This window comes from Chiloscyllium plagiosum, chromosome 1, assembly GCF_004010195.1.
Source record: "Chiloscyllium plagiosum isolate BGI_BamShark_2017 chromosome 1, ASM401019v2, whole genome shotgun sequence".
NCBI lineage: Eukaryota > Metazoa > Chordata > Chondrichthyes > Orectolobiformes > Hemiscylliidae > Chiloscyllium > Chiloscyllium plagiosum.
Window position 1 is genome coordinate 68,342,795 of NC_057710.1, and position 27,984 is coordinate 68,370,778.

The 27,984-nt window shown below is 39.7% G+C and overlaps 2 protein-coding genes across 2 annotated transcripts in view; both read left to right on the forward strand.

Annotated features, from left to right (window-relative positions):
• The window catches only part of LOC122554931, a 100,984-nt gene that overhangs the window by 40,677 nt on the left and 32,323 nt on the right, over window positions 1-27,984 (forward strand). Inside the window, exons 6-8 of the mRNA XM_043700360.1 lie at window positions 18,383-18,642; window positions 21,450-21,725; window positions 25,552-25,693. Of these exons, the coding sequence (XP_043556295.1) occupies window positions 18,383-18,642; window positions 21,450-21,725; window positions 25,552-25,693 (678 nt within the window). The remainder of the gene's footprint in view (window positions 1-18,382; window positions 18,643-21,449; window positions 21,726-25,551; window positions 25,694-27,984) is intronic.
• LOC122549194 (granzyme A-like) lies at window positions 8,969-25,883 on the forward strand. Its single transcript, XM_043688589.1, has 5 exons — window positions 8,969-9,029; window positions 16,351-16,513; window positions 19,738-19,879; window positions 21,450-21,725; window positions 25,552-25,883. The coding sequence occupies exons 1-5, from the start codon at window positions 8,969-8,971 to the stop codon at window positions 25,762-25,764; spliced, it is 855 nt and encodes a 284-aa protein (XP_043544524.1). The 3' UTR covers window positions 25,765-25,883.

Below are 27,984 nucleotides of genomic sequence, written 5' to 3' on the forward strand. Positions count from 1 at the left end.
TGTTTCCTCAACCTTATGTAAGCCTCCTTCTTCCTCCTTACAAGACATTCAACCTCCCTCGTCAACCAAGGTTCCCTCACACGACCATCTCTTTCCTGCCTGACAGGTACATACATATCAAGGACACGTCGTATCTGTTCCTTGAAAAAGTTCCACATTTCCACGACATCCTTCCCTGACAGCCTGTGCTCCCAACTTATGCTCCTCAGATCCTGTCTTACAGCATCATATTTACCCTTCCCCCAATTGTAAAACTGCTCCATTCATACTATTTGAATCAATATTAGGGAAGTTGAAGTCACCCATGACAACGACCCTGTTACTTCTGTATCTTTCCAAAATCTGCCTCCCAATCTGCTCCTCCGTGTCTCTGTTGCTATTGAGGGAGTCTGTAGAAAACTCCCAATAAAGTGACTGCTCCTTTCCTGTTTCGGACTTCCACCCATAATGACTTAGTAGACAAACCCTCCTTAACGACCTCTCTCTCTGCAGCTGTGATACTATCCCTTGTTAGCAATGACACTCTTTTACCACCTCTTTTTACCTCTGTACCCCATTCCATTTGAAATATCTAAAGCCTGGAACATCCAATGACCATTCCTGCCCCTGTGGTATCCAAGTCTCTGCAATGGCCACAACATCATAGTTCCAAGTACTGCTCCATGCTCTAAATTTATCACCATAATGGTGACACTGCTCATAATGGAACACTGCTCTTTTCACAATGAATTCCCACATATTACCACTTTTTCTGGCAATACTCCTTCTGAATTACGTATCTCCTCATCTCTCACTATCAAAGATTGACATGCTCCCGTATCTCTTAAAATTTTTAATTTCTTTATACACGAGTAAACCTTACCCTCGCAAGTAAATTCTTTAAAGAGAGATTTGGCACATTCCTCTCAACCAATCCCTGATCGGGTTGTACATTCTGGTGCAACTTTTTAACTTCCACTGTGTTTTCCTTTACCACTTCAACAAAACTCATTGGCTTTTCCTGTTTCCCACATCTGTGTTCCTGGCACTTTCTCTAAACCATCAACACTGCAACTTTATGCAGTGAAAACACTTGAGATTTTTTTTTACTTTTCTGTTCCTGTCATGGATTTCCTTTTAACCCTCTAGTAAACAATCTTTACTATCTTCAGTGAGATTTCCTTTTCCCTTATCACCTGAGAAACTCTTTTTTTCCCCAAATTTCTATCCCTTACAGACTGAAATTGATGTCAAAAGCCAAACGTTGATTGATGAACTAGCTCATAATCATTGGCCATTTCTGCTGCTAACCTTGCCACTTTAACTCTCTGCTCTTCTACATGGTTAAAAATCACACAACACCAGGTTATGGTCCAACAGGTTTAATTGGAAGCACACTAGCTTTCGGAGCGACGCTCCTTCATCAGGTGATCAGGCTCTTCCATATGAGCTCTCATTACTTCAGCAAGTGAATTTTTGAACTCCTCCAAAATAATCGGCTCTTTAAGAGTATCATTTGTTTGATGTATTTTCAGTGCCTGTATCCGCTTATCAAAATTACTTTGTTTGATCCTTTCAAATTCAATGTATGTTTGACCAGGATCCCTCCTTAGATTTTAGAAATATTGTCTTTAGGCTTCTGGTACAAGATCATAATCACTTAAAATGACTTTCTTCATCTCCTCATACTCCCTAGACACCCCCTCTGATAGTGGCGTAAATACCTCACTGGCTCTACCTACCAACTTACTGACGTGGTCAGCAGCCAGTTCATTTATTTAGCCACTTCTTCAAATGTAATATAAAAGGGTTCTACATCCTTCTCATTGAACTTAGGCAATGTTTGGATATACTTAAACAAGATCCCCATTGAACCTTTGTCTACGATGGGTGTGCCCATCATCACTGCCCTCACTAAGCTTGCCTTTTAGCTTCGCCCCTGCTCTTTTAAGTCAACTTTTCTCTAATTGTCAACTTCTGATGTTCAAACTCTCTCTCTTTCTGCTTTTTTTCTCTCGCTTTCTCCATAAGACCATAAGACATAGGAGCAAACATTAGGCCATTCAGCCCATCGAGAATGCTCTGCCATTAAATCATAGCTGATAAGTTTCTCAATTCCATCTCTTCCCCATAACCCTTGATCCACTGATATTCAAGAACCTATCTATCTATCTCAGTCTTAAGCATACTTAATGACCTGGCCTCCACAGCTTTCTGTGGCAATGAATTCCTTAGATTCACCACTTTGGCTGAAGAAGTTTCTCCTTATCTCCGTTCTAAAAGTTTCCCTTTACTCTAAGTCTGTGCCTCAGGACCTAGTGTCTCCTACCAATGGAAACATCCTCCAACATCTACTCTGTCCAGGCCATTCAGTATTCTCTCTCTTTCTATTAGATACCCCTCATCCTTCTAAACTTCATTGAGTATAGACCCAGAGTCCACAAACATTCCTCATATGTTAAGCTTTTCATTCCTGGGACCAATCTCATGAACCTCCTCTGAACACGCTCTGGGACCAGTATATCCTTCCTGAGATATGAGGTATTTTTCAATGTATAATTTCAGTTACATCACACTGTAAATTTTTGCTGTAAATTCTGTGTGTTACAATTGTGTCCTCCACAACCACCTGATGAAGGAACGGTGCTCCGAAAGCTAGTGCTTCCAATTAAACCTGGTTGGACTATAACCTGGTGTTATGTGATTTTTAACTTTGTACACCCCAGTCCAACATCGGCATCTCCAAATCATGAGCTATCTTGAGAATATAATTTAAAAGAAGTTCTGGGACTTAGATATCAAAGAACAGACGTCAGTATATCCCATTCTAAAAGATGAAAGACTTGATCTAAAATTGTTTAATGTATCACATCTCCATGACACTAGACTCCTTTGGCTATAAAGTCTGCGATCATGATCTTATTCTCCACAACCACCTGATGAAGGAGCGGCGCTCCGAAAGCTAGTTTTTCCAGATAAACCTATTGGACTATAACCTGGCATTGTGTGATTTTTAACTTTGTCTATCCCAGTCCAACACCAGCACCTCTAAGTCGTGCATTTCAACATTGAGAACATCTCACTCCATCTTTCAAGTTTTTCAGAGTGGCATGGTAAAATTCTCACTGGACAGTGGAGGGACATCACTTCACAGTCATTATTGCTTGTTAAGTGCCTTGTTAATGCCACAACCTGCCTAACTGATATACAGTCTCCCAGCTTACCAAATCCGACGAACAAGCCAGACATTGAAAAAACTCAGCAAGAAAACTAGATTGCTTCACATGACTTCTATGTTTGGAAAGTTGGCATAAACATCTCAGAGCATGCTCCATAGGCACCACACATATACACCCAAGCCCACAGACATTGGACCTCAGGAGAAGGCTAAGATGGATCATTCAATTGGCATTTATGGTTTAAGATGAATGCAAAGAATTTAGCCCTTTCTCACACACTGAACTCCTCCTGGTCTGCCCTGTCAGTGAGAATGGGGACATTTCTGGAGCCTCCATTTCCTGCTCATTGTTTATCTGTCCATCACCATTCATGACTGGATGTGGCAGGACATTCAGAGTTTAGATCTGATCAGTTGATGAGAGGATCAATTAACTTTGTCTACTGTGAGTTAATTCCACTGTTTGGCATGCAAATAGTTCTCCCAGTTCTTCACCAGGCTGACACCTCATTTTTAGGCATGTTTAATGCTGATCTTGCCATGTGCTTTTGCACTCTTCATTGAACTCTTATCTTTCTCTCTAACAGGTGCCCTACAACCCAGACTGCAATGTTATCTCCATTGCTTCTATACTTTTATAAGCCACCTTAAAAGGAATGAAAATAAGAACAAAAATAATTGTGTCTAATAATTGGTTAGCTGACTGGATAAAGTAGAATGGAAGCATGTTGCTGTGGCATTCAATCAGAGTGAACAGAACTTAGAAAGAGAGTAAAATGACTCAATGTCAGAGCTTTCTGTAAATGGTAATCCTTGAGACTAATGACTCATACAAAAAAATTGTTGCCGCTCTTGATGGAACCAGTCTGTGGTTTTTCTGGGTGAGAAAAAGGATCGTTATTTACTGAAAGTTATTCGTGAACCGGCTTTGATGCAATAAATTGTTCTTGTTGACAATGACAAATGATTATGGTCTTAGTCAATGATTTGCAGAATCACTCCTTCCAAGACATGTCCTGATGACACATATGAGTGGAGAAACATTTCCCTTTCTTAGTGTTTTATTCATTGAAACAAAAATAAGCATATCTGCTTTTCTGTTCAGAAACCTGAAGATTATGATGGAATGCAACTATTTCATATCCCCATATAACCTTTTGAAATATTTCCCTTCATTCATCGCAATACATCTCACCATGCAAAGCTAACTCAGTGCTAGTGGGTCAATTCTGTTGGTTAAATTTCACAGAAGGACATCATCGCAATGGTGCAGAAATGGGACATTCAGCCCATTCTTTTTACACTGGTTCTTTAAGTGTTATGACATTGACAGTTTTCTGCCTTCTCCCAAAACCTTGCACATCATTTCTATTTAATTGACCATCTAATATTTTGAATGCTTCAGTTGACCCTGTTCCCACCACACTTCAGGCAGTGCATTCCTTTCACCTGTTATTCACTGTGTCGAAAAGTAAAATTTGAGGAGTGATTATTGCTTAGTGCATGTCCTTTGATTTGATTTGATTTATCATTGTCATATATACCTAGCTACAGTGAAAAGTTTTGTTTTGTGCACAGTACAGGCAGATCATATCATATGAAGTGCTTTAAGTCAATAGAACAGAGCAAAGAATACAATGTTACAGCTGCAGAGAAGGTACACAAAGAGTGAGATCAACATTACATTTAAGATGTGAGTGGTTCATTCAGAAGTCTAACAACAGCGGGGAAGAAGTTGTTCTGGAATCTGTTGGTACATGTGTTTAATCACACTGCTTGACTGCAGCATGTTTTAAATAGAGCTGTGGTATGACTCTGCAATCTTGGTGATTTGTTCCCTCAATGATAATCAAACAAAGAGAAGTACAAAACCAGTAAAACTGAGAAACGAACAAGCTGGGTGTCTTGAAATATTCAGGAACACAAGATGAGCCAAACCTGTAGCGAAAACAGATTCTATATTAATCCGCAGCTTTCTGTTGGAATTTTCATCACTTCAACAACACCTCAAGTTCAGGTTAGCTTGTTCCTAACCAAATCAACTCACCACCATTCAGAAAATTAGCATTTGAATGGAGTTTCACAGAATGGTGACTGCACCACGGATGCTATTCTTTTCATCATGTCTTTGCTCTCGCTCTGTAACAGGCATTCACTTCTCCCACTTCCCATTTTTAAACCCTAGACCTGCATTTCTTTGTCTTGGAAAATTCTCTAATTATCTTTTGAAGGATGCTTGAATTGGCATCCACAATACTCTGAATCAAACTATTCCAGATCCAGACTATTCACTGCTTAAAATAGTTTCTTCCTCATTTTGCATTGGGTCTTTTGCCATTCACATTTTATCAGTGCTCTCTGGCTCATAAGACTTCATACTATACTATTACATGCCTGAGAGGAAACAGGGACCAGTAAACCAAATTCAACAAGAACAAAGGCATAACCAAACCTGTGTTATCTTTTTGTGTTGTAGGATAGTCAAACCAAAAATCTAGATCTTCGGTCAAGAACATATGCTTTGAGCACCAACAACATTTCACAATCTTGGACTACTTACTAATGTATGATGAAGTCTAGTTTATTCAGCATCATGTCAGAAAGATGCATTGTCAATGATAGATTGGGCACAGTTCGGTATTGCTGGGTGTAGAGTCAGTCAACAATGCAGTGATCAGGTATCTCAAAACAGATTGATGGTCTCATACCTCATAGGGAAACCTAAAATTGTAGATCATAAACCTGGAAAATTGGTTCTAATCTGCAATTGGTCAGTGAAATTGGTCAGAAGTGAATACTGAGAAGAAGAAAGTAAAGAACAACCCATTTGAGCCCAGTAAGGAACCTTATATTGCTCTTCTTCAGAAAACAGAAGATCTGCTACCAGAGACAGAGAGTGCTGGCTGAGCAGTAATCTTTCAGTAATATGACTCAACATTGCAAACATCCATTTTACCAGAGAAACAACAACAAAAGGTGAGTGAAGGTGTCCCACCTGCTCAATAATTTGATCTAGATAAACTGAGAACAATTCATGATAGCTGGATCAACATTCACAGATTCAGGATATGGTCAAGAAGAAGAAATAGCTTGCTCTAAATGTCCAGGATGGTGTTAAAAATAGGCAACCTCTTCTAATTAGAAAGCTATAGTCTGATCCAGAAATTCAGGATACTGAAAGGAAGAAAGTACATATTTCAACAAAAAGACTGTGTTTCAGAAATGACAGTCACAAGATAAAAGGTTCCCAGTTTATGTTACGGGGTAACCACCTGAGTTTATTAGGAAGTGTTCCTCCAAGAAAGAAATTCACGAGATGAAATATTCTCTTAATAAAGCAATGGACATACAGCAAGGTCTATGAAGAATGCTATCCTCTACAAGATTTCTGAGAGAATAAAGATCTTCCTGCAGAGAAATAATCCACAGCTCTGAACCAGATTCAACAATCTTCAAGTAAGTGACATACCATCCTTCTCAGTTTGAAGAGACTGTGTGCTGTGTGTCCATGTTAACTGCTCTTGTGAACACAAAAGTTTGGAAAGATAGGTAGTGATAAATGTAATGTAAGCTACATGTAATATTGGTATTCCCATTCTAATGGCATTGTGGGTCAACCCACAGCAAATGGACTTAGCAGTTCAAGAAGGTAGCTCACCACCATTTTTTCAAAGACAAATAGGGATGGGCAATAAACGCTGGTCAGTAACTCCCACCTCTAACAAATAAAAAAAGAGATACATATATAATTGAAGAGATTTAGTGAAAGGTAATTCTGAAGATATAATGTTCATTTGCTTTGCCTCCACCTATTCTACTAGGCAAACGTGAGGACTGCAGATGCTGGAAACCAGAGTTTAGACCAGAGTGGTGCTGGAAAAGAACAGCAGGTCAGGCAGCATCCGAGGTGCAGGAAAAATCAATGTTTCGGGCAAAAGCCCTTCATCAGGAATAGAGGCAGGAAGCCTCCAGGGTGGAGAGATAAATGGGCGGGGTGGGGATGGGGGGAAGGTAGTAAAGAGTACAATAGGCGAATGGAGGTGGGGATGGAGGTGATAGGTCAGAAGGGAGGGTGGAGTGGATAGGTGGGAAGGGAGATTAGCAGGTAGGACAGGTCATGGGGATGGTGCTGAGCTGGAAGGTTGGAACTGAGATAAGGTGGAGGGAGGGGAAATGAGGAAACTGGTGAAGTCCACATTGATGCCCTGGGCTTCAACCCCAGGGCATCAATGTGAACTTCACCTGTCCTACCTGTCCTACCTGTAGGAGTTGGGAGATCGTGTTGCAGCTGTACAGGACATTGGTTAGGCCATTTTTGAATATTGCATGCAATAGTGATGTCCCCCTCTCAGAAGGATGTTGTTAAACTACAAAGGTTTCAGAAAATATTTACAAGGATGTTGCCAGGATTGAGGGATTTGAGCTATAGGGAGTGGCTGAATTGGCTAGGGCTGTTTTCCCTGGAGTATCGGAGGCTGAGGGGTGACCTTATAGAGGTCTATAAAATCATGAGGGACCCTGAAAGGGAGAATATCCATGGATAGGGTGAATTCCCCAGGGTGGAAAGGGGGAGGCATAGGTTTAAGGTGAGATATAAAAGTGATCTAAGGGGCAATGTTTTCACACAGGGGGTTATGCATGCATGGCATGATCTGCCAGAGGAAGTGGTGGAGGCTGGTACAATTACAATATTTAAAAGCATCTGGATGGATATGTGAATAGGAAGTGTTTAGAGGGATATGGGCCAAATGCTGGCAAATGGGACTAGATTAGGTTAGGATATCTTTTCAGCATGGACGAGTTGGACTAAATGGTCTGTTTCTTGCTGTACAGCTCTATGACCCTATTGTCAGTTTGTCAACAAACCTGGGATCAGTGTAGTATATGGGATTGATAGCTAGATGCTAATATTCAACTTGTCTCATTAGTGTTGTTAGATGGTGCAAGCCCTGAGGGAAGAAGGTTCTAGTGAAATCCTGCTTTGTCATGCTTCTGTATGTAGTTTAATAGTTAATAAATTTTACTGCTTCTAACTAGTTTAGCCCTCATCCATTTAAAGTTGCCAGAACTAGCTTCTGATATTTCTACAATTCTGTCCTTATCCACCATGCCTTCATGTGTAAATTCCAATAGGAGTTATTGTGTGGCAATCAGATAGAGAGTCTAAGAGATGTTATATTAAAAAGCCATTCCGCAAAGTTCATGACAGCTAACTCACCACAGAAAACAGCACAGTTTGCTATTAATTTGACTATAGATTTTGTCATTTGTTCCCTGACCAAATATTTAGCATTGTTTTGCTCTCACATCAATGCACACAAAGAAAAATTTGACACTAAGGCCCAGAAGAATACAACAGAAACTGTTATATTCTATGATATTCTTTCTTTTTGGGTTGCCTCTGTTTGATGGTAAACCACATGAAAGTGTTACATTCTGTTAATATTTTCTCAGTTTTAGTCAGCTTCCACTTATTGCATTATTTAATTTGCATGACTTATGGATTCCCAATAAATGTGACATATTTAATAAGAAACGCTTCACTGAAATATTCAAATTAAGTTGAAAATGAGACATTCCAAAACTCAGAAGAGCTATCAGTTTCCAACAAGTTCTACTTGTTAATGTCTCAGTAATTATAACAACACCCTGGTAAGCTTTGAGTGCGGTCTCGTGGTTTCTCATAAATGAAATAAATTTAAAATAGTAAGAAGTCAACAACATAAAGATGACATCAAAGTTAACAAACCACATCCCTCTGAGTTTATTATAAATTAATCGAGATCTTCACTTGGCATTAGAGAGGTGACAATGAAATCATTGCAACATACACTATTTGTTTCTTTGGTTATTTTTTCCCTATCTCCAACATGTAAGTAACAAAATAAGCAACTTTTATACTTAGCACATTGACAATAAGATTTATTGTTATAATGTTTAAGTAGTAATCAGTGTACCTTTAGCATTTTGTCATGATTAACCAGCATTCTCAATTTCTGATGTAGCAATACATTATTATTATCTCTTTCTGTATTCATTTTTACTCCGTGTTTGACCCATGTATTTTTTAAGGTATTAGGAATTATAGAATACTTTTGAACCAATGCAACAAATCAAAAGCAACTTGTAAAGGGTATAAATCTGTTCTTTTCTCGAATTGTCAGATAGATCTGAGTGACAATGCCTTTCTGATAAGGTGCCACACAAAATGTTAACTCACAAGATGAGATTGGAGTAATTTATTAGCTTAGACAGAGGACTAATGAACAACAGTCAGAATAAATGGGTATTTATTTTCTAGTTGTCAAGATGTAACCACTGGGGGTCCATAACCTTCGGTCCTCAGGCCACAACTATCTACAGTCTACATTAACGTCTTGGACTCTTTTTTCATTCATTAGTGGATGAGGGGGGTCACCGGCTAGGCCAGTGTTTATTATCCATCCTAGAAGGCAGTTATGAGTCAATCACATTGCTTTGGTCTGGAGTCACATGTCGTCTAGACCAGTAATAATGGCATTTTCCTTCTTTGAAAGGTAATAGTGAACCAGATACATTTTTCCCCCAATAATCAACAATGGATTCTTTGTCATCATTAGACTCTGTGAGATTTTTATTAAATTCAAATACCACCATCTGCTGTGGCAGGATTTAAACATTGGTGCCCAGAACATTGGCTAGGTTTCTGGATTAATAGTCCTGCTATGATTTTACTTGGTCATTGACTTCCATTGGATGCAGAGATAGAATGTGAACTGTAGCCAGATTTGCAGATGACTCTAAAATAGAGGGGAAAGTAAGTTGCAACAAAGATATAAGACATTTACAAATGGACGATGGATAGGTTAGGAATCTTGGCACTTATTGATTGCTAAAGGAATGGAGGAAAAGGAGAGAAGTGTTGCAGTTATACAAAGCATCAGTAAGACTGTAGCTGGAGTACTTTTGATCTGATTTATTTGATGTGATTTATTATTTTGGTCTCTATACTTGAGGAAGAATTTGGTTGCATTGGATGCAGTCCTGAGAAGGTTCATGTGATTAATTCCACGCCTGAAAAACATGTGTTATGAGATGAGATTGAGCAATGTAGGCCTATACTCGCCCGAGTTTAGCAGAATGAAAGATGAGCTAAGTTATGCATGTAAGATGCAACAAGAGATAAACAAAGTAGATAGGGACTAAATATTCCCCTTGTGGGACAATCTAAAGCAATGTCATAGTTTTCAATTAAGGGATAGCAGGTTTAAAACAAAGATGAGAAAGAATTAATTCTCTCAAAAGTAATGAAACTTTGCAATTCACTACCTTAGAGGATGATGGACACAGGGTCACTGAACAAATTTAAGAGGATACAGATTTTTAATTAGTAAAGAGATAAAGAGGTATGGGGAAATTACTTCTTTCAAAGGACCATGAATTTATAGAATTCACTACCCCAGACTGTGGGCAATACTGGGACACAGAATAAATTTAAAGACGAGATAGATTTTTAATTAGAAATGCGTAAATTAGTTGTGAGGAGCAGGTGGGAAAATGGAGTTGAGGCTGAGATGAAATCAACCATGATCATCTTCAATGGAGGAGTAGGCTTGAAGGGTTGAATTGCTTACTCCAACTTCCAGTTACTTGTACGCTATTCAATTCCAGAAATAATGTATATTGGAATGAATGGATTGTCTTATGAGGTTGGGTTGGACAGGTGGGGCTTGTTTCCACTGGGGTTCAGAATATTAAGAGGTTAATTGATGGAAGTATATTAAAATTCTTACTAGTTATGAAAAAGTTGAGGTAAAAAGACGATATTTTCTCATGAGTCAGCACAGAACTAGATGACATGGTTTTAAAATTACCTTTTAGGACAGAGATGAGGAGAAAGTTCTTTTTCATAGTGTTTGTGAGTTTGGAACTCAGCCTCAGAAGGCTTTGGAGATGGAGTAATTAAATCACTTCTATATCTATGTCTATTGATATGCTTATTGAAGACTTTGCAATTTTGATTTCTATCAGCTGTCAGACTTTTATCATAATTGCTCTTTGCATCTCATATTTGTTTCTTCACCTCCCTTCTGAACATTTGGTTCTCAATTGCACTTCAACTTGACACCTGGATTAAGCACACTTGTTTTTCTTTGACATCCAGAGAGCTCTGGATTTATTTGTTTCACTTTTCCCTGTATACCTTGACTGGGCCCAAACCATCTCCACTCCAGCCCATTGTTTAGCTACATCAGCTACCGCTGCTGACCTTTTCTTTCAGTCTATCTGACCATTTCTGTTATTGCCCCATTGAAGTTTGCCAGTTGATTCTTCTTATTCTGGATTGACCAATGTCATTTTCTATTGTCATTCTAACCCTTGTAATACAATGATTACTGTCTCTTAAATGTTCCCTCACTGTCACTTAGTCTTCTTGGCCCACCTCATTCCCAAGAACCAGGTCTAGCAGTGCCTCCTTTCTCATTAGATTGGAGATACACTGCTGTAGACACTGTTGTAGATCTAACCTCAAGGTTAGATCTCATGGAATACAGGGACAACTAGCCATTTGGATACAGAACTAGCTCAAAGATAGAAGACAGAGGGTGGTAGTGGAGGTTGCTTTTCAGACTGCAGTCCCATGACCAGTAGTGTGCCACAAGATCCCTGCTGAATCCACTATGTTTCATCATTTATATAAATGATTTAAATGTGAACATAGGAGGTATAGTTAGTAAGTTTGCAGAAGACACCAAAATTGGAAGTGTAGTGGACAGCAAAGAAGTTTACCACAGATTACAATGGGATCTTGATTAGCTGGGCCAATGACTGAGGAGTGGCAGATGGCATTCAATTTAGATAAATGTGAGGTGCTGCATTTTGGGAAAGCAAACCTTAGCAGGACTTATACACTTAATGGTAAGGCCCTAGGGAGTGTTGCTGAACAACAAGGCCTTGGAGTGCAGGTTCATAGCTCCTTGAAAGTTGAGTTGTAGATAGATAAGATAGTGAAAAAGGCATTTGTATGCTTTCCTTTATCGGTCAGAACATTGAGTATAAGAGTTGGGAGGGCATGTTGTGGCTGTTAGGAGTTGGGTTAGTCCACCTTTGGAATACTGCGAGCAATTCTGGCCTCCTTCCTATCGGAAGAATGTTGTGAAACTTGAAAAGGTTCAGAAAAGATTTACAAGGATGTTGTCAGGATTTGAGCTATAGGGACAGGCTGAATAGGCTGGGGTTGTTTTTCCTGGAATGTCAAAGGCTGAGGGGTGACTTTATAGAGGTTTATAAAATCATGAGGGGCATGGATAGGATAAAGTCCCCCATTATAACTACTCTATGGTGTTTATATCTCTTTGTAATTTCCTTGTTTCTCCAGTTCAGTCTCACTGGCTGGTGGTCATGATAAACCAATAACAATACATCCTTCTCATTCCTTAGCTCTAACTAAATCAAACCTGTCTGCGCTTTTCCAGCAACACATTTTTCAGCTCTGATCTCCAGCATCTGCAGTCCTCACTTTCTCCCTGTCTTTCAACCCTGTGAAACATCTTTCTCCGGCACTGCAAAACATTCCTTAAGCAAAAATAACTCAATTTCTTTCCTTTCCTAAATTTCTGAACCCTTATACCCAGCAATATTCAACAGACAAATCTGGCCTTCTTTATGCCAGGTGTCTGTTACTGCCACATCATCATAATCTCACGTCAAACTGTCTGTAATGCCAATATTATTCACTATGTCAGCCTGTTGACCTGCGTGCACTGTAACCTTGATTTAAATGTCAGTCGATTCTCCCTTACTCCAATTCCATTAGCTAACTTTCTGTTTTCTATTTTAGTGTATCTGCCTTTCTCTGCATTTCATGCACCCTGGTATTACTTCCTAAAATCCTCCACTCATTCCCATACCTCTGCTGAGTTCATTTGAAACCTCTTGAACAGCAATAGCATAATTCCACAGAAGGAACTCAGTCCCAGATCTGTTCAGATGCAAACTGTCGAACTTGTGGAGTTGACCCAGAGCCTGTCTCAGTGTCCCAGCAATCTAAAACCTTCCCACCTGTACCACCTTCCCAGACACACCTTTTTATCTTTATATTTCTGCACTCACTTCCCACAGCAAGAACCTAGACACAATTGAAAGCCTGGATATGATTCACATCTTACTCTATGTGTGCACAGATGGCTTAATTATTTGAGAAGTTGAAGTCAGAACTAAACACTGTGCAACCACCAGTAAATATCCCCACTTCTAATCTTACAACGAAGGGTAGGTCATTAATGCAGCAGCTGAAAATGGTTTGGCCTAGAATACTGTCCTTAGTTGCTCCTGCAGTGACATCCTTGAATTAAAGTGATCATCCTCTAACAGTACAACCAATTTCCTTTCTGTGATCAACAATTTAGAACTTCAGTTGTTAGATCTGGTCTATCCTTTTCCATCACTATTTTCAAACTAATAGACCATAATTCTATTAATTTGAAAATAGTGATGGAAAAAGATAGACCAGATCTAAAAGTTGAAGTTCTAAATTGGAGGAAAGCTAATTTTGACAGCATTAAGCAAGAGCTTTCAAAAGCTGATTGGGGGCAGATGTTCGTAGGTAAAGGGACGGCTGGAAAATGGGAAGCCTTCAGAAATGAGATAAAGAGAGTGCAGAGACAGTATATTCCTGTTAGGGTGAAAGGCAAAGCCAGTAGGTGTAGGGAATGCTGGATGACTAGAGAAATTGAAGATTTAGTTAAGAAAAAGAAGGAAGCATAGTCAGGTACAGACAGAAGAGATCTAGTGAATCCTTAGAAGAATATAAAGGCAGGAGGAATATACTTAAGAGGGAAATCAGGAGGCGAAAAAAGGGAACATGAGATAGCTTTGGCAAATAGGGTAAAGGATAAATCCAGAGGGTTTTGACAAATATATTAAGGACAAAAGGGTGAGTAGGGAGTGAATAGGGCTCCTCAAAGATCAGCAAGGCGGCCTTTGTGTGGAACGGCAGGAGATGGGGCAAATACTAAATGAGTATTTTGCCTCAGTGTTTACTGTGGAGAAGGACATGGAAGATATAGAGTATGGGGAAATAGATGGTGACATCTTGAAAAATGTCCATATTACAGAGGAGGAAGTGCTGGATGTCTTGAAATGTATAAAGGTGGATAAATCCCCAGGACCTGATCAGGTGCAACCTAGAACTCTGTGGGAAGCTAGGGAAGTGATTGCTGGGCCTCTTGCTGAGAGATTTGTATCATCAGTGGTCACAGATGAGGTGCCAGAAGACTGGAGATTGGCTAACATGGTACCATTATTTAAGAAAGGTGGTAAGGACAAGCCCGGGAACTATTGACCGATGAGCCTGATGTTGGTGGTGGGCAGGTTGATGGAGGGAATCCTGAGGGACAGGATTTACACATATTTGGAAAGGTAAAGATAGATTAGGGATAGTCAACATGGCTTTTGTGCATGGGAAATCATGTCTCACAAACTTGATTGAGTTTTTCAAAAAAGTAACAAAGGATTGATGAGGGCAAAGCTGTGGACATGATCTATATGGACTTCGTTAAAAATCACACAACACCAGGTTATAGTCCAACAGGTTTAATTGGAAGCACTAGCTTTCGGAGCACCGCTCCTTCATCAGGTAGTTGTGGAGGACACAATTGTAAGGCATAGAATTTACAGCAAACGTTTACAGTGTGATGTAACTGAAATTACACGATGCTGTAAATTTTTGCTGTAAATTCTGTGCCTTACAATTGTGTCCTCCACAATCACCTGATGAACGAGCGGCGCTCCGAAAGCTAGTGCTTCCAATTAAACCTGTTGGACTATAGCCTGGTGTTGTGTGATTTTTAACTTTGTACACCCCAGTCCGACACCGGCATCTCCAAATCATATATGGACTTCAGTAAGGTGTTTAACAAGGTTCCCCATGGGAGACTGATAAGCAAGGTTAGATCTCATGGAATACAGAGAGAACTAGCCATTTGGATACAAACCTGGCTCAAAGGTAGAAGACAGAGAGTGGTGGTGGAGGGTTGTTTTTCAGACTGGAGGCCTTTGACCAGTGGAGTGCTACAAGGATCGGTGCAGGGTCCTCTACTTTTTGTCATTCACATAAATGATTTGGATGCGAGCATAAGAGGCACAGTTAGTAAGTTTGCAGATGACACCGAAATTGGAGGTGTAGTGGACAGCGAAGAGGGTTATCTCAGATTACAACAGGATCATGATCAAATGGGCCAATAGGAGTGGCAGATGGAGTTTAATTCAGATAAATGTGAGGTGCTGTTTTTTGGGAAAGCAAATCTTAGCAGGATTTATACACTTAATGGTAAGGTCCTAGGAAGTTTTGCTGAACAAAGAGACCTTGGAGTGCAGGTTCATAGCTCCTTGAAAGTAGAGTCGCAGGTGGATAGGATAGTGAAGAAGGCATTTGGTATGCTTTCCCTTATTGGTCAGAGCATTGAGTATAGGAGTTGGGAGGTCATGTTGCAGCTCTACAGGACGTTGGTTAGGCCACTTTTGGAAAATTGTGAGCAATTCTGGTTTCCTTCCTAATGGAAGAATGTTGTGAAACTTGAAAGGGTTCAGAAAAGACATACAAGGATGTTGCCAGGTTTGGAGGACTTGAGTTATAGGGAGAGGCTGAATAGGCTGGGGCTGTTTTCCCTGGAGTGTCGAAGGCCTTGGGGTGATCTCATAGACATTTATATAATCATGAGGGGCATGGATAGGATAAATAGACAAAGTATTTTTCCTGGAGTAGGGGAGTCCAGAACTAGAGGGCATAGCTTTAGGGTTAGAGGGGAAAGATATAAAAGGAACCTAAGGAGCAACTTTTTATGCAGTGGGTGGTGTGTGTATGGAATGAGCTGCCAGAGGAAGTGGTGGAGGCTAATACAATTGCAACATTTAAAAGGCATCTGGATGGGTATATGAATAGGAAGAGTTTGGAGGGATATGGGCCAAGTGCTGGCAAGTGGGACTATATCTGGTCAGCATGGATGATTTGGGCTGAAGGGTCTGTTTCCGCGCTCTCTATGACACGAAATGTTGCTTTAATGTTAAGTGCGGTGACTCTCACCTCACCCTCATTGGAATATTTCCGTACAATAAATTATATGACAATTATGTTCATTTAGTCAAAGATTTATGTGTACATGTGTCAACTGATTAAATTGGCATTCAGCATCTTTAATATGTTTTCTATACAGATAATGGTGCAGAAATTATTGGAGGCAATGAAGTTAAACCCCATTCAAAACCCTATATGGCATCTATTCAATTTTATAACAAGACACTGAAGAGTTATTTGCATAATTGTGGAGGGGCTTTGATCAGAAATAAATGGATACTGACAGCAGCACACTGTGAATGGTAAGTTATCATGTGTATATCTATAATTGACTTAGTACTGTATTTATCAACCTAAGCTTAACTCCCACACCAAAACCACATCAAATAATTACTTTCAAATGTTACACCACATAATTATTGATACCCAGAGCACCATGATATTGATAACTATTTCTCTTCATATGGTTGATGTGATATTTTAAAAATACATCTAACTATTTGATTGCATAGATAGTCTGGTCGTTAGATGGAAAATGCCATATAGTTCTGTAGTTGACTTTTTTTATTATCCTTCATCTGCTGGTGCTGGCAGGTGGGACTAGATTGGATTGGGATATCTGGTCGGCACGGACGGTTGGACCGAAGCGTCTGTTTCCATGCTGTACATCTCTATGACTCTATGACTCTACGATACCCATGCAAAGCTAAGGCATCAGAATCCAACACAAATAGATATATTGTTGGGATTTTCACAGCTGTGTCCTCAAGAGCTTTTCTGGCATCCTATTCCTAGTCTGGCTAGACTTAACCTATTTATTAGGTCAAAAATGGAAAAAACTGGAGAAACTCAGCAGGTCATGCAGTATCTCTGGAGAGAAAGCAAAGTTAACGTTTCAGGTCCAGTGTATTCACTGCCATAATATGGTCCCCTCTACACTGTTGAAATTAAACACAGACTGAGCAACCACTTTAGAGAACACCTACACTCTGTCCTCAGAAATAATCCCAATCTTCCAGTTCCCTGTCACTTCGACATACCGCTGTGTTCCCTAGCCAACATCTCTGTCTCAGGCCTGTTACAGAGCTCCGGTGAGCTCAGCACAAGTTGGAAGAACAACATCTCATTTTGCAGTGGGGTCCCTACAGCCTTTAAGGCTCAATATTGAGTTCAATAATTTTAGGGCCTGAAAACATTCTTCCATGTTCTTTTACCACCCTGATACCCCAAGCCCTGTCATCTTTGCCTACTTTCATTGCAGCCAAACCATTTTCACCTACTTACAGTCTCTATTAGGACCTTTTCTATCACCCTTGTTTATTTTTATCCATCCCTTTGTTCTCTCACTCTGGGCTCTATCTCCACCAATCATTAACCTCCACCTCCATTCCCATTCCCCTCTGTACCTTTGTCATTAGCAATATATGCCACCTTGAAGAAGGGTCATAGAATCATAGAGTCAAAGAGATGTACAGCATGGAAACAGACCCTTCAGTCCAACCTGTCCATGCCGACCAGATATCCAAACTTAATCTAGTCCCATTTGCCAGCTCTTGAGCCATATCTCTCTAAACCCTTCCTATTCATATACTCATCCAGATGCCTTTTTAATGTTGCAATGGTACCAGCCTCCACTACTTCCTCTGGCAGCCAATTTCATTAATGCACCACCCTCTGTGTGAAAAAGTTACCCCTTAGGTCTCTTTTATATCTTTCCCTTCACACCCTAAACCAATGCCCCCTAGATCTCGACTCCCCCACCCCAGGGAAAAGACCTGAACTATTTACACTAGCCATAGCCCTCATGATTTTATAAACCTCTATGAGGTTACCCCTCAGCCTTCGATGCTCCAGGGAAAACAGCCCCAGCCTATTCAACGATTCCCGATAGCTCAAATCATCCAACCCTGGCAACATCCTTATAAATCTTTTCTGAACTCTTTCAAGTTTCACAACATCCTTCCGATAGGAGGGAGACCAGAATTGTTCACAATATTCTAAAAGTGGCCTAACCAATGTCCTCTACAGCCACAATGTGACCCACTGGACCTGAAACATTAACTCTGCTTTCTCTCCACAGATGGCACCAGACCTGTCGTGTTTCTCCAGTTTTTTCTATTTTTGTTTTAGATTTCCAGCAACCATAGTTCTTTGTTTTACCTACTTGTTAGGTCATTGGCTTGCAGAATTATCTGGATCCAAGTGGAAAGAATCAGCGTCCTTAATAATAGCTGCAAGTCTCATTAATGACATCACTCATTTTACTACATGTCAATATTTTCTGAAGTATGATTACTGTAATAACATCCTGAACCAGTTGCAGGATAATCAAATGTCTGGAGGATTCCAGATGTTAATAGCTTGTATGAATTCATTATTTGCTGACAACAGCACATCACAAATTCATCGATGGAGAGATGATAGAACAATGGTAATGTTTCTAAGCTTCTCATCCAGATGCCCAACTAACGATCTGCAGAAATGGATTCACATCTTACCAAGGAGATTTTTTTTAAACTAAATCTGCAAAAATTGAAAGCTAGTCTTGGACATCTTTTAAAGAACTGTCTTGTTCACTAATGCCCTTTAGGAAAATAAATTTAATGCCTTCACCTATTCTGATAGATAAGTGACTGCAGAAATGCAGCAATGTAGCCGACAGTGCCATATGTGGGCTGATGATGCTCCACATGTGTAGGCCAACAGTGATCTGTGTGAAGGAATAAAGTATAATTAGAGATTAGAATCTCCCCAGTTTTGAGGAGTGACTCCGAGCTGTTTGGCTTATTGATGGGACTTGGTCTCTGTACAAATATTTCACAGACTTGTTAACTGAAATCTCTTTGATTTCAAAATGTTGGTGCTCTGTTTCAGAGGGAGGGGTTCCTTCTTTTCCATTGGACTGAACTAGCCCCCTAGCTGGCCACTCTTCTGTAGAACATAAATTCTATGCATGGCCGATATTTAGATCCATCTGTGGTGATGTGGGAGGTGCCTGTAGCACAGAAACTAAGGCATGACTAATTGACTTCATCAACTTTACCGAACCTTTAGACAGAGTTCATTCTTTGCATGGTCGTCCCTGAGAATGAGGTTATCACGATGTGTTTTCATTTTATATTCATTCTGGAGTTAAAAACCACTCCTCTATCTACCAGCATTTTACTTTACAACTGCACTCATACTGGAGATCAAAAAGGAAAAAGACCCTTACCAGAAATCCTGAGGTAAAGTTTTTAAAAATGTAACACAAATCAGTCAGTATCTGAAGAAGAATTCCATTAAAATGGAGCTCCATTAATTTCCATCCATTTGTTGGGAGCAGCTGAACTGAGTAGATGTTTTCTTCCTTATAGATTCAATGTTTGATCTAGGGCTGAAAGAAACAGGAAATTATATGGTTTAGTTCATTGTTCAGTTTGTTATCATCGTTTGAAATCCTGAATGTTCTTCTTCTCAAATATCTGAAAATTGCCTGCTCTTACGGAAGCAAAGATTAATTGTCTACCTTTCTGATGAAATGTAGGATGGGACGTGTTCAAGTTGTTCTTGGAGCCCATTCTTTGTCACAAAATGAGAAAAGTCAACAAAAAATTCAGGTCAAGAAGCAGTATCCCCATCCACAGTTTAACAGAAGAACTACACAAAATGACATCATGCTACTTGAAGTATGGATTTCAATTCTTTCTGCTTTGTTTGTGGTATTTAAAATTAGTAATTTAGAAAGACAGTAGTGTTTTGCTTCTGCGAAATGTAACAACGTTATAAGGTCAATCTTGTTGTGCAAAAATTATGCAAAATACCTTGTGAAATCCACCAATGGTGTTGTCAGTTTAAATGTTTCTAAAAGTTGAGACTCAAGCATACAGTTGTCACAGGGAATATTCTTCACTTCAATAAGCTGCTTAAGCCTATTGGGGCATTATAGTCAAACCTAACTCTAGTAATCATTTTTCCATATGGGAAGTCTTCAGTGAGCAATCAGATGCAGGTATCTTTTGTCTTTTGCCTGGGGTACTCTGGCTGAACTGTGGCAATCTGACTGCTGCTTCAGCTAAAGTCACCTGCCTTTACACAGATCCAGAGGCTTCTCAGCAAGATTTAATCATCAAGCCACTGGAGAATCTTTCCTTTATTGATCAAGAAAACATTAAAATTTAAAGTTATAAATGTAATCCCACTTAAATGAAACTGTATAAACATTTCTTAATGTCCAAAAGCCAATCAAACAATATTTGTCCTTCCTGCCATTTCCATTCTCTCTTGCTCAGATACTGTGCCTTAAGAGGGATTTGGTGACTTATTAGATTATGCTTGATAAAGCATTGCAGTAGTTTGCTGTTGCCATCTGCATCATAGCTGGCTTAGAAACTTCCAAGCAACTTACAATCTGCAGTCAGGAATATTAGAAGTACTTACAGACAAATGATCAACCTAACTGACCACATTGTGAATATACCTTCAGTGACCATCAATTCCTAAAGTGAGACTGAAACCCAGAGTTGTTAGTGCATCGCTGCACCACAAGACTTCAACCCCAACTCCTTTACATCTGCCTAAAAATATCCCGACTCCCAACAGCCAAGATCCAACACATTTTTGCGATACGCACTTGACATTGATCACTTAAGGCAACAAGAGTTCTACCTCCACAGTACCTCAGAGATATACAGTCATTTTAATCTGTCGGGATTGGACCACCATTTGTTTTGTACTCTGCCTGATTGTATTCTTCACTGAAATCATTGGAGGGTGAAATCAAGGGTAGCGTAAAGTGGATGGTCAATGATAGGAATTCGATTGGGGTGTGCTGTGAAATTGCAGATAATGACAATCACCATCAAGTTGTAGATGACAAATAATGATACCCATCCCAGAGGATGCACAGTGCCTGTCCAACCATTGCCTGATCCACCTACCTGACCATATTATGAATATACCTTCGGTGACCATCAATTCTGAAAGTCAGACTTGAACCCAGAGTTGTTCGTGCTATCACTGCACCACAAGACTTCAACCCCAAAATCCCTTACATCTGCCAAAGAAATCCCGACTCCCAACAGCCAAGACCCAACACGTTTTTGTGATGCACAATATTCGGTCCAAAAGTAGAAATATTTGAGGAGCACATTTCTCACAGTTTGAACATGACAGCCCTCTTTTGGAATATAATAAAGTAGAAAATCTGCTTTCTATTTCAAAAAATGCAAGTATTCATTTGCTCTTATTTTATTGCAGCTGTCCAGTGAAGCAAAAATCAACAAATATGTCAATTTGCTCAAACTACCAAATGACAAGAAAACAGACGTGAAACCTGGAACTTCCTGCAAGGTGGCAGGATGGGGAATAACGTCTATATACTCCAAGTCTCCATCTGACACACTTCAACAAGTGAAGCTGAAAGTAATAGATCGGTGTATATGCAACAGTGAGGAGTACTACAATCGTAAACCTGTAGTAACCAAGGACATGATCTGTGTTGGTGACAGCAAAGCCCAAAGAGACTCATGCAATGTGAGTATACTAGTTGGTATCAGTTAAAATAACTATGAAGCTTTTGTATTTTCTCCACCATCCTATATGATTTTCTCATTTTAGTTACTGAAGGAAATCTTGTATCCTTATTCAGTGTCTTGTATCCTATGGAACTCCAATCTTCCATCATCAAGGCTGACTCTTAAATTCCCTTGAGTGCTAAGTCCATGACCTTGGAAACCACTCTGTTGTATCAAAAACATGTTTCAGGAAGACCATGATAAGACCAGAAGAAATAAGGACAGGAGTAGGCCATTTAGCTCCTCAAATCTGCTCTGCCAATCAATAGGATCATGGCTGATCCAATGTTCCTCACGTCTACTTTCTTGCCCTTTCCCCATAATCCTTTATTCCCCTGCTAATCAAGAATCTATTTCAGCCTTAATATACGTAAGGACTCTTCCCCCACAGCCTTCCATGACAAGATGTTCTGAAGACTCACAATCCTCTGAGAGAAGATAATTCTCTTTCTATCCAGTGTTAAATCAGCACCCGTTTATTCTGAGGCAATGCATTCTGGTCCTAGACTCTCCCATGATGGGAACTTCCTTTCAGCATCTACCCTGTCAAGCCCTTAAGAATCCTATGTTACCATGAGATTGCCTCTCATCTAAACTCCAGTTGGCAGAGTCCCAGGTTGTTTCAGCTTTGCTCATAAGAAAATTTCATACTAAGGATCATCCTAGTGAATATTCTCTGAACTGATTCCAATGAAATAATATATTTTCTTAAATAAGAAGACTAAACGTGTTCACAGTACTTCACATGTGGTCTTAACAGCATCTCGCACAGTTGCAGTAAGATTTCCCTACTCTTATATTCCAAACCCTTTAAAATAAGGGCCAACATTCCACTAGTCTTCCTAATTGCCTGCTGCAACTTGCTGTGTTTTGTGAACAAGTACCCACCAAGTCCCTTTGTGTTGCAACTTCCTGCAGTTTTTCTCCATTTAAATAACACTACTCTTTTCTTCTCCCTTCCAAAACGAGCAACTTCACATTTTCCTATATTATACTCCATTTGCCAACATATTTGCCCACTTAATTTTTCTAACAAACTCTCTGTGTAAACTATTTGTATCCATTTTGCAACCTGCCTTTCCACCTATTTTTGTGTCATTTGCAGGTTTGGCTCCAATACATTCACTTCCTTCCTCCAAGGCACATGACACCAAATTATAGTTCAACAACTTTATTTGAAATCACAAGGTGAAGACTTCACCTGACAAAGGAGCAGCGCTCTGATAGTTTGTGATTTCAAATAAATCCATTGGACTATAACCTGGCTTCATGTGACTTCTGACTTTGTCCACCCCAGTCCAACACCAGCATTTCCACATCATTAATATGTATTGCAAACAGTTATAATTCCTGAGAATCCCTGAGGAACCCCACTGCTTACAAGTTTGCCTTAAAAAAAGGTCCACTTTTCCAATCTGCAGCTTCCCGCACTTGAGGCAATTCTTTATTCATGCCAGTAAATGACATCCAACAGCAAGGGCTCTTCTCTTATAAATTAACCTTTTGTGATGAACCTTGTCTAATGCCTTCTGCAAGTCCAAATACAAAACATCTCCTGCTTCCCCTCTATTCACTCTGGCTGAGAATTCCTCAAACAATTCTATTAAGTCAGTCATGCTGACCTACTTGATTATATTATGAATTTCCAAATGCACTATGATTATTTCCCTAATAATTGTTTTGAATATTTTTCCAGCAATAGATGTTAGGCTAATCAACCAATAGTTACCTGCTTTTTGTCTCCCTTCCGTTTTTAAATAGGGGTGTACAATTGGCAATATTCCGATCCTCTGGTAATTTTCCAAAATACAATGATTTTTGGAAAATTGCAATCACTATCTCTGTCGCTACTTCTTTTTGGATTCTAGGATGCGAGCCATGAGGGCCAGAGGACTGATATGCCTTTAGCCTAATTAGTTTGTCTCATACTACTTCTCTAGTGATGGTACTTAATTTCTTCCCATATTGTTTAGCACTAAAGGAGGAATGCTTGAAGCATCTTTCAATATGAAGACTGATCTGTTTAACTGCTCTGCCATTTTCTTGTTTTCCCCAAAACGTTCTCCATTGATTCATTTTCTAACAGGCCTCTGTTCACTTTGACCTCTCTCCTTTTTATATATTTAAAGAAACTCTTATTGTCAGTTTTTGTATTCATAACTAGATTGGCCTCGCAGTTTGTTTCTCTTTCTTCATTATCTTTTCACTCCTCAATTACTGAATTCTGAATTTATCCCAGGTGGACCCCCCTCTCACTTTCTCAAGGCACTTAGACATGGGTTTTAAAGCAACAGCTGATACCTGAGAATAAATAACAACATGATAAAGCAATATCTAATAGATGATCCACCACCTTATGATTATAAGATACCTTAATCATGTAAGAATCATCCTCCCTTCATTTCATTCTTTTTAAAATAATTTTGTACCCCTGCTCCATATTAAATTGGCTTCCTGTTACTATTATACAAATCTCTAAATTTTGGCTAAAATGTATTGCCAACTAGTAATTGTGTTGGACTGCAAGCACGAGAATGAAAGACTGGTGACCAGAATGCATGTTCCTTCATTCAAAGAAATTTATTTAAAGACTAAGTGATCAAAGTAAAATCTCTTTTAATGCTGAAGGTAATTATTAAGCATTTTTCTTTTGCAATGCCAGAAGGCATGATGGTGATTTTACAATGAATAGCAGAGGTGAAGTTGTTTTGCATTGTTCTGACTTAGCTCTGAAACTAATGTGATCCTCACATTGAAGAGCAACATAGCAATTTGAGCAGAAAAGAAAGTCTGAAATGTTTCAGAAGGCTTGTGGAGAAGTTAAGACTTGTAGTAATAGAGAGAAAATTGTCAGACTTGATTCATTGACAGGAAGTATAGAATGATAATGGATGGATTTTCTTAGACTGGGCCTTTGTTCTCACTGACATTTCCCAAGAATGATTTTAGGTCTCTTATTGTTTGAAGTGTTTAAGGAAGAGCATTATAACTTTTGTAGCAGATAAAAACCTTGACAATGTTGTAGGCATTGATGAAGATATAGCATGACAGCAAACATTCAAGACAGAATAACGTACAGTTATCAGTGGAAAGCACAACATGTGAGTTTAGGCTGACAGATTGCACAGACTTTGCAATATCCAGTATTTTTAGCCATTCCTTGATATCATGTGGAGTGCATCATATTGGAAGATACCAGCAACTGTGATGTTGGGAACCTTCAGAGGAGACTGGAGATGGGTCAACCACATGTCCCTTCCGGTGAAGGTGGATGCAAATATTTTTTGCATTGATGTGCTGGGCTCCCCCATTGTTGAGAATATTTGTGGAGCCAACCAGTTGCTGTTTGCTGTATGATTGGGTATGAACAGACAGGAAAGGTTCAGGGTCGTTCAGACCATGGAGAAAGACCTTATACTGAACTCTGATTTTGTAAGTAAACATCTTTTCCCCCATATCTAGAAATTTGTTTGGTCATGAACAGGTGGTTTATATCTCTACACAATATCAAAGGAGGTTATGACCGTAGGGGCGGATTATTAGAGAAAATTCAAAAGTGAGTATGTATTGCTTATAGCTGGGATACGAGAGGGATGATGGGAAATGACATTTCCTGCACTGCCCAAAGAATTGAAATATTTTCCAGGTGTTTACATGCTTGTAATCTTTAACAAGCACATAACTACTCTTCTTAGTTCAATACAGCAAGATAATATTGCAATCTGAATAGTGCATCATCAACAAATTCTACTTAATTATTGTCTTTTTCATTTTCTTTCTTGCAGGGTGATTCAGGCGGTCCTTTAATTTGCAACAAGAAATACAAAGGCATTGTGTCATACGGCCGAGGATGTGCAGATCCCAAAAAGCCTGGGATTTACACTCTCATATCAAAGAAATACCTTGACTGGATTGCAAAAATAATTGGTGTGCAAGTTTTCAATATGACCACTGTTGAGGATGTTGAGAGTCCCGCCGACACTCTGTTTTACCGTTAATGATCTGTGTTGAAGTGTTTTACTCAGAGAAGGACCAGCCTGGTATTTTCCTTGTCTTAAGCTTATTGTATAATATCGGTGACAGAATATAATAAAAACCTGAAATGTGGTGTTCTGAATATGAACTGTATTACAATTTATTAACTGAATTCTCTTAGAGGACTATGAACTGTGAAAATGAGTTGAGCTGCTCCAGTGAGATTTTCAACTGAAATTTGAGAGACAGGACACACTTGGGAAGAATTTTCTCAGCCCTAAGTGACATGAGAAATAATAAGCCAGTTGGTGTAATATAGGGAGAATGGAAAAATGAGATTCTTGACGTCAAGAAAGGAAATATGATTCCCCCTCCAAGCCTTTAACAATGAGTCAAAAACCTCACTAGAGACAACCCGTGAAGCAGGTTTTTGTGATGCCATAACCTTAGAATGACTGCACATAGATGCTCACATGGCAAAGTACATGTATACATTTCCAGGCCTTGGATGTGCTGTGTAGAAAAGTCAGTACTGCTCATGTACACAGCATAGGCTCAACATTGAAATGGGAATCGAATGGGGCCAGAGGGGAGAGAACAGGCTTAGAGGGGAGGGGAAGAACTAATGGAGGGGATCAAGAGAATGGACAACGTGGGAAAAGAGAACAGACTGTGTGGAGGATGAATGGATGCTGGAAGAGAGAACAGGAAAGGATGAAACAGTGGATATGGCAGGGAGAGAACAGATACAATAAATGCGAGAGGAAGAGAATGGGACAGGGAGAGAGAATGGGGATAAGGGAGAGAATAGGGAGAGGTGGAAGAGAGTGGGGGGACTGTGAGAATGAGTAGAGAGAATGGAGATGAGGAAGAGAGAATAAACGGAGGACATTCTCCACCCTTTGCAAGCTCAATCACCCCTCTCAGCCCCATCCAGTCTCTCTTCACTTCCCCAGCAGCATCTGTTCTCTCTGAACCACACCTGTCCCATCCATTCTCTCTACCATCTCCACCACCCCCCTCCACCCCCACAATCTTCCTCCCTTTACCTCAGCCCCACCAGCTCTCTCTGCGCACCCCTCTCTCTCTAGCCCTTTCCATTCTCTTCCTCTCCCAAATCCTGGCCCGATTTCTTCCTCCCCTCCTCCAGCCCAATCAATTTACCTAAAACACAGTCCTTCTCCGTTCACAGACACATCCATCAATGTGCATTCACAGGGAATAGCACCAATGCTCCTCATTGTCAGCAAACCTAGCCAAATGGTGAGAGACCTATTTGCAAGCATTAATCTCTCATTAGTAGCTATTGTCACCTCAGTTATAAGAAGTTGGCTATGTGTACAGGCTATGAACAGAAATGAAATGACAACAATTTCCAAAATGAAAATAACAAAGGCTACCACTTACATTGGTGATGCACAAAAGGTCATTAAGTTTCTTATGTCACTGCTGTGCCTTGCTCCAGCCCATGGTTAGTGCACCAACACAGATGGCTATGTCAGACCAGGCTGACAATGATTGATATAGTTCACAGCTGGAGCATGGAGACACGGTGCATACAGAATGAGGTGAGAAAACTCACTAAGGTTTATGGAGAGAAATTACAGCCCTTGCTTTCTACTGTATAGAACCCAGCCAAGGAAGAAGTTCCTTGAGTTTGGATAAAAATACCATGGAAAGCTTTTGAACTTGATGCTGTGTCTTACCACTTGATTTTTGAAACAACATTTCCCCAGTGCACCAACAGGACTTTGAAAATGTCCAGATCATAAATGATCATAAATGTGGCTGCTTCTAGTCTTCCTGTTCTCCTCTACTTTTTAAGGTCCAATGACACGAGTTAAACTACTCCACAGTATTTCCTTTATGTTGTTATTCTTCACATTTAACTAGAACTAGGGAGTAAACTAAAAATTAGTGCCAAACTGTTTAGAAGAGATGTTAGGAAGGGCTTTTAAATCTGAAAGAGAGAGATTATTATTTCATGAATGTATTAAGGGATATGGGCCAAGGGGGATATATGGAGTTAGGTAATAGATCAGCCATGGTCTTGATAAAAGGCAGAACAGGATGTGGGGGCTGAAGAAACACACATTATAGCAGAACCAACTGCACTGATTCCTTGTCTGGGCTTCTCCACCAGAGATATTATCTCCCGCTAATCCATAAAATTATTCAATCATCTTAAATAATTAAATTAGAACACTCCTTCTCTCCGAAACTGAAGGGAACATGATCCTGGT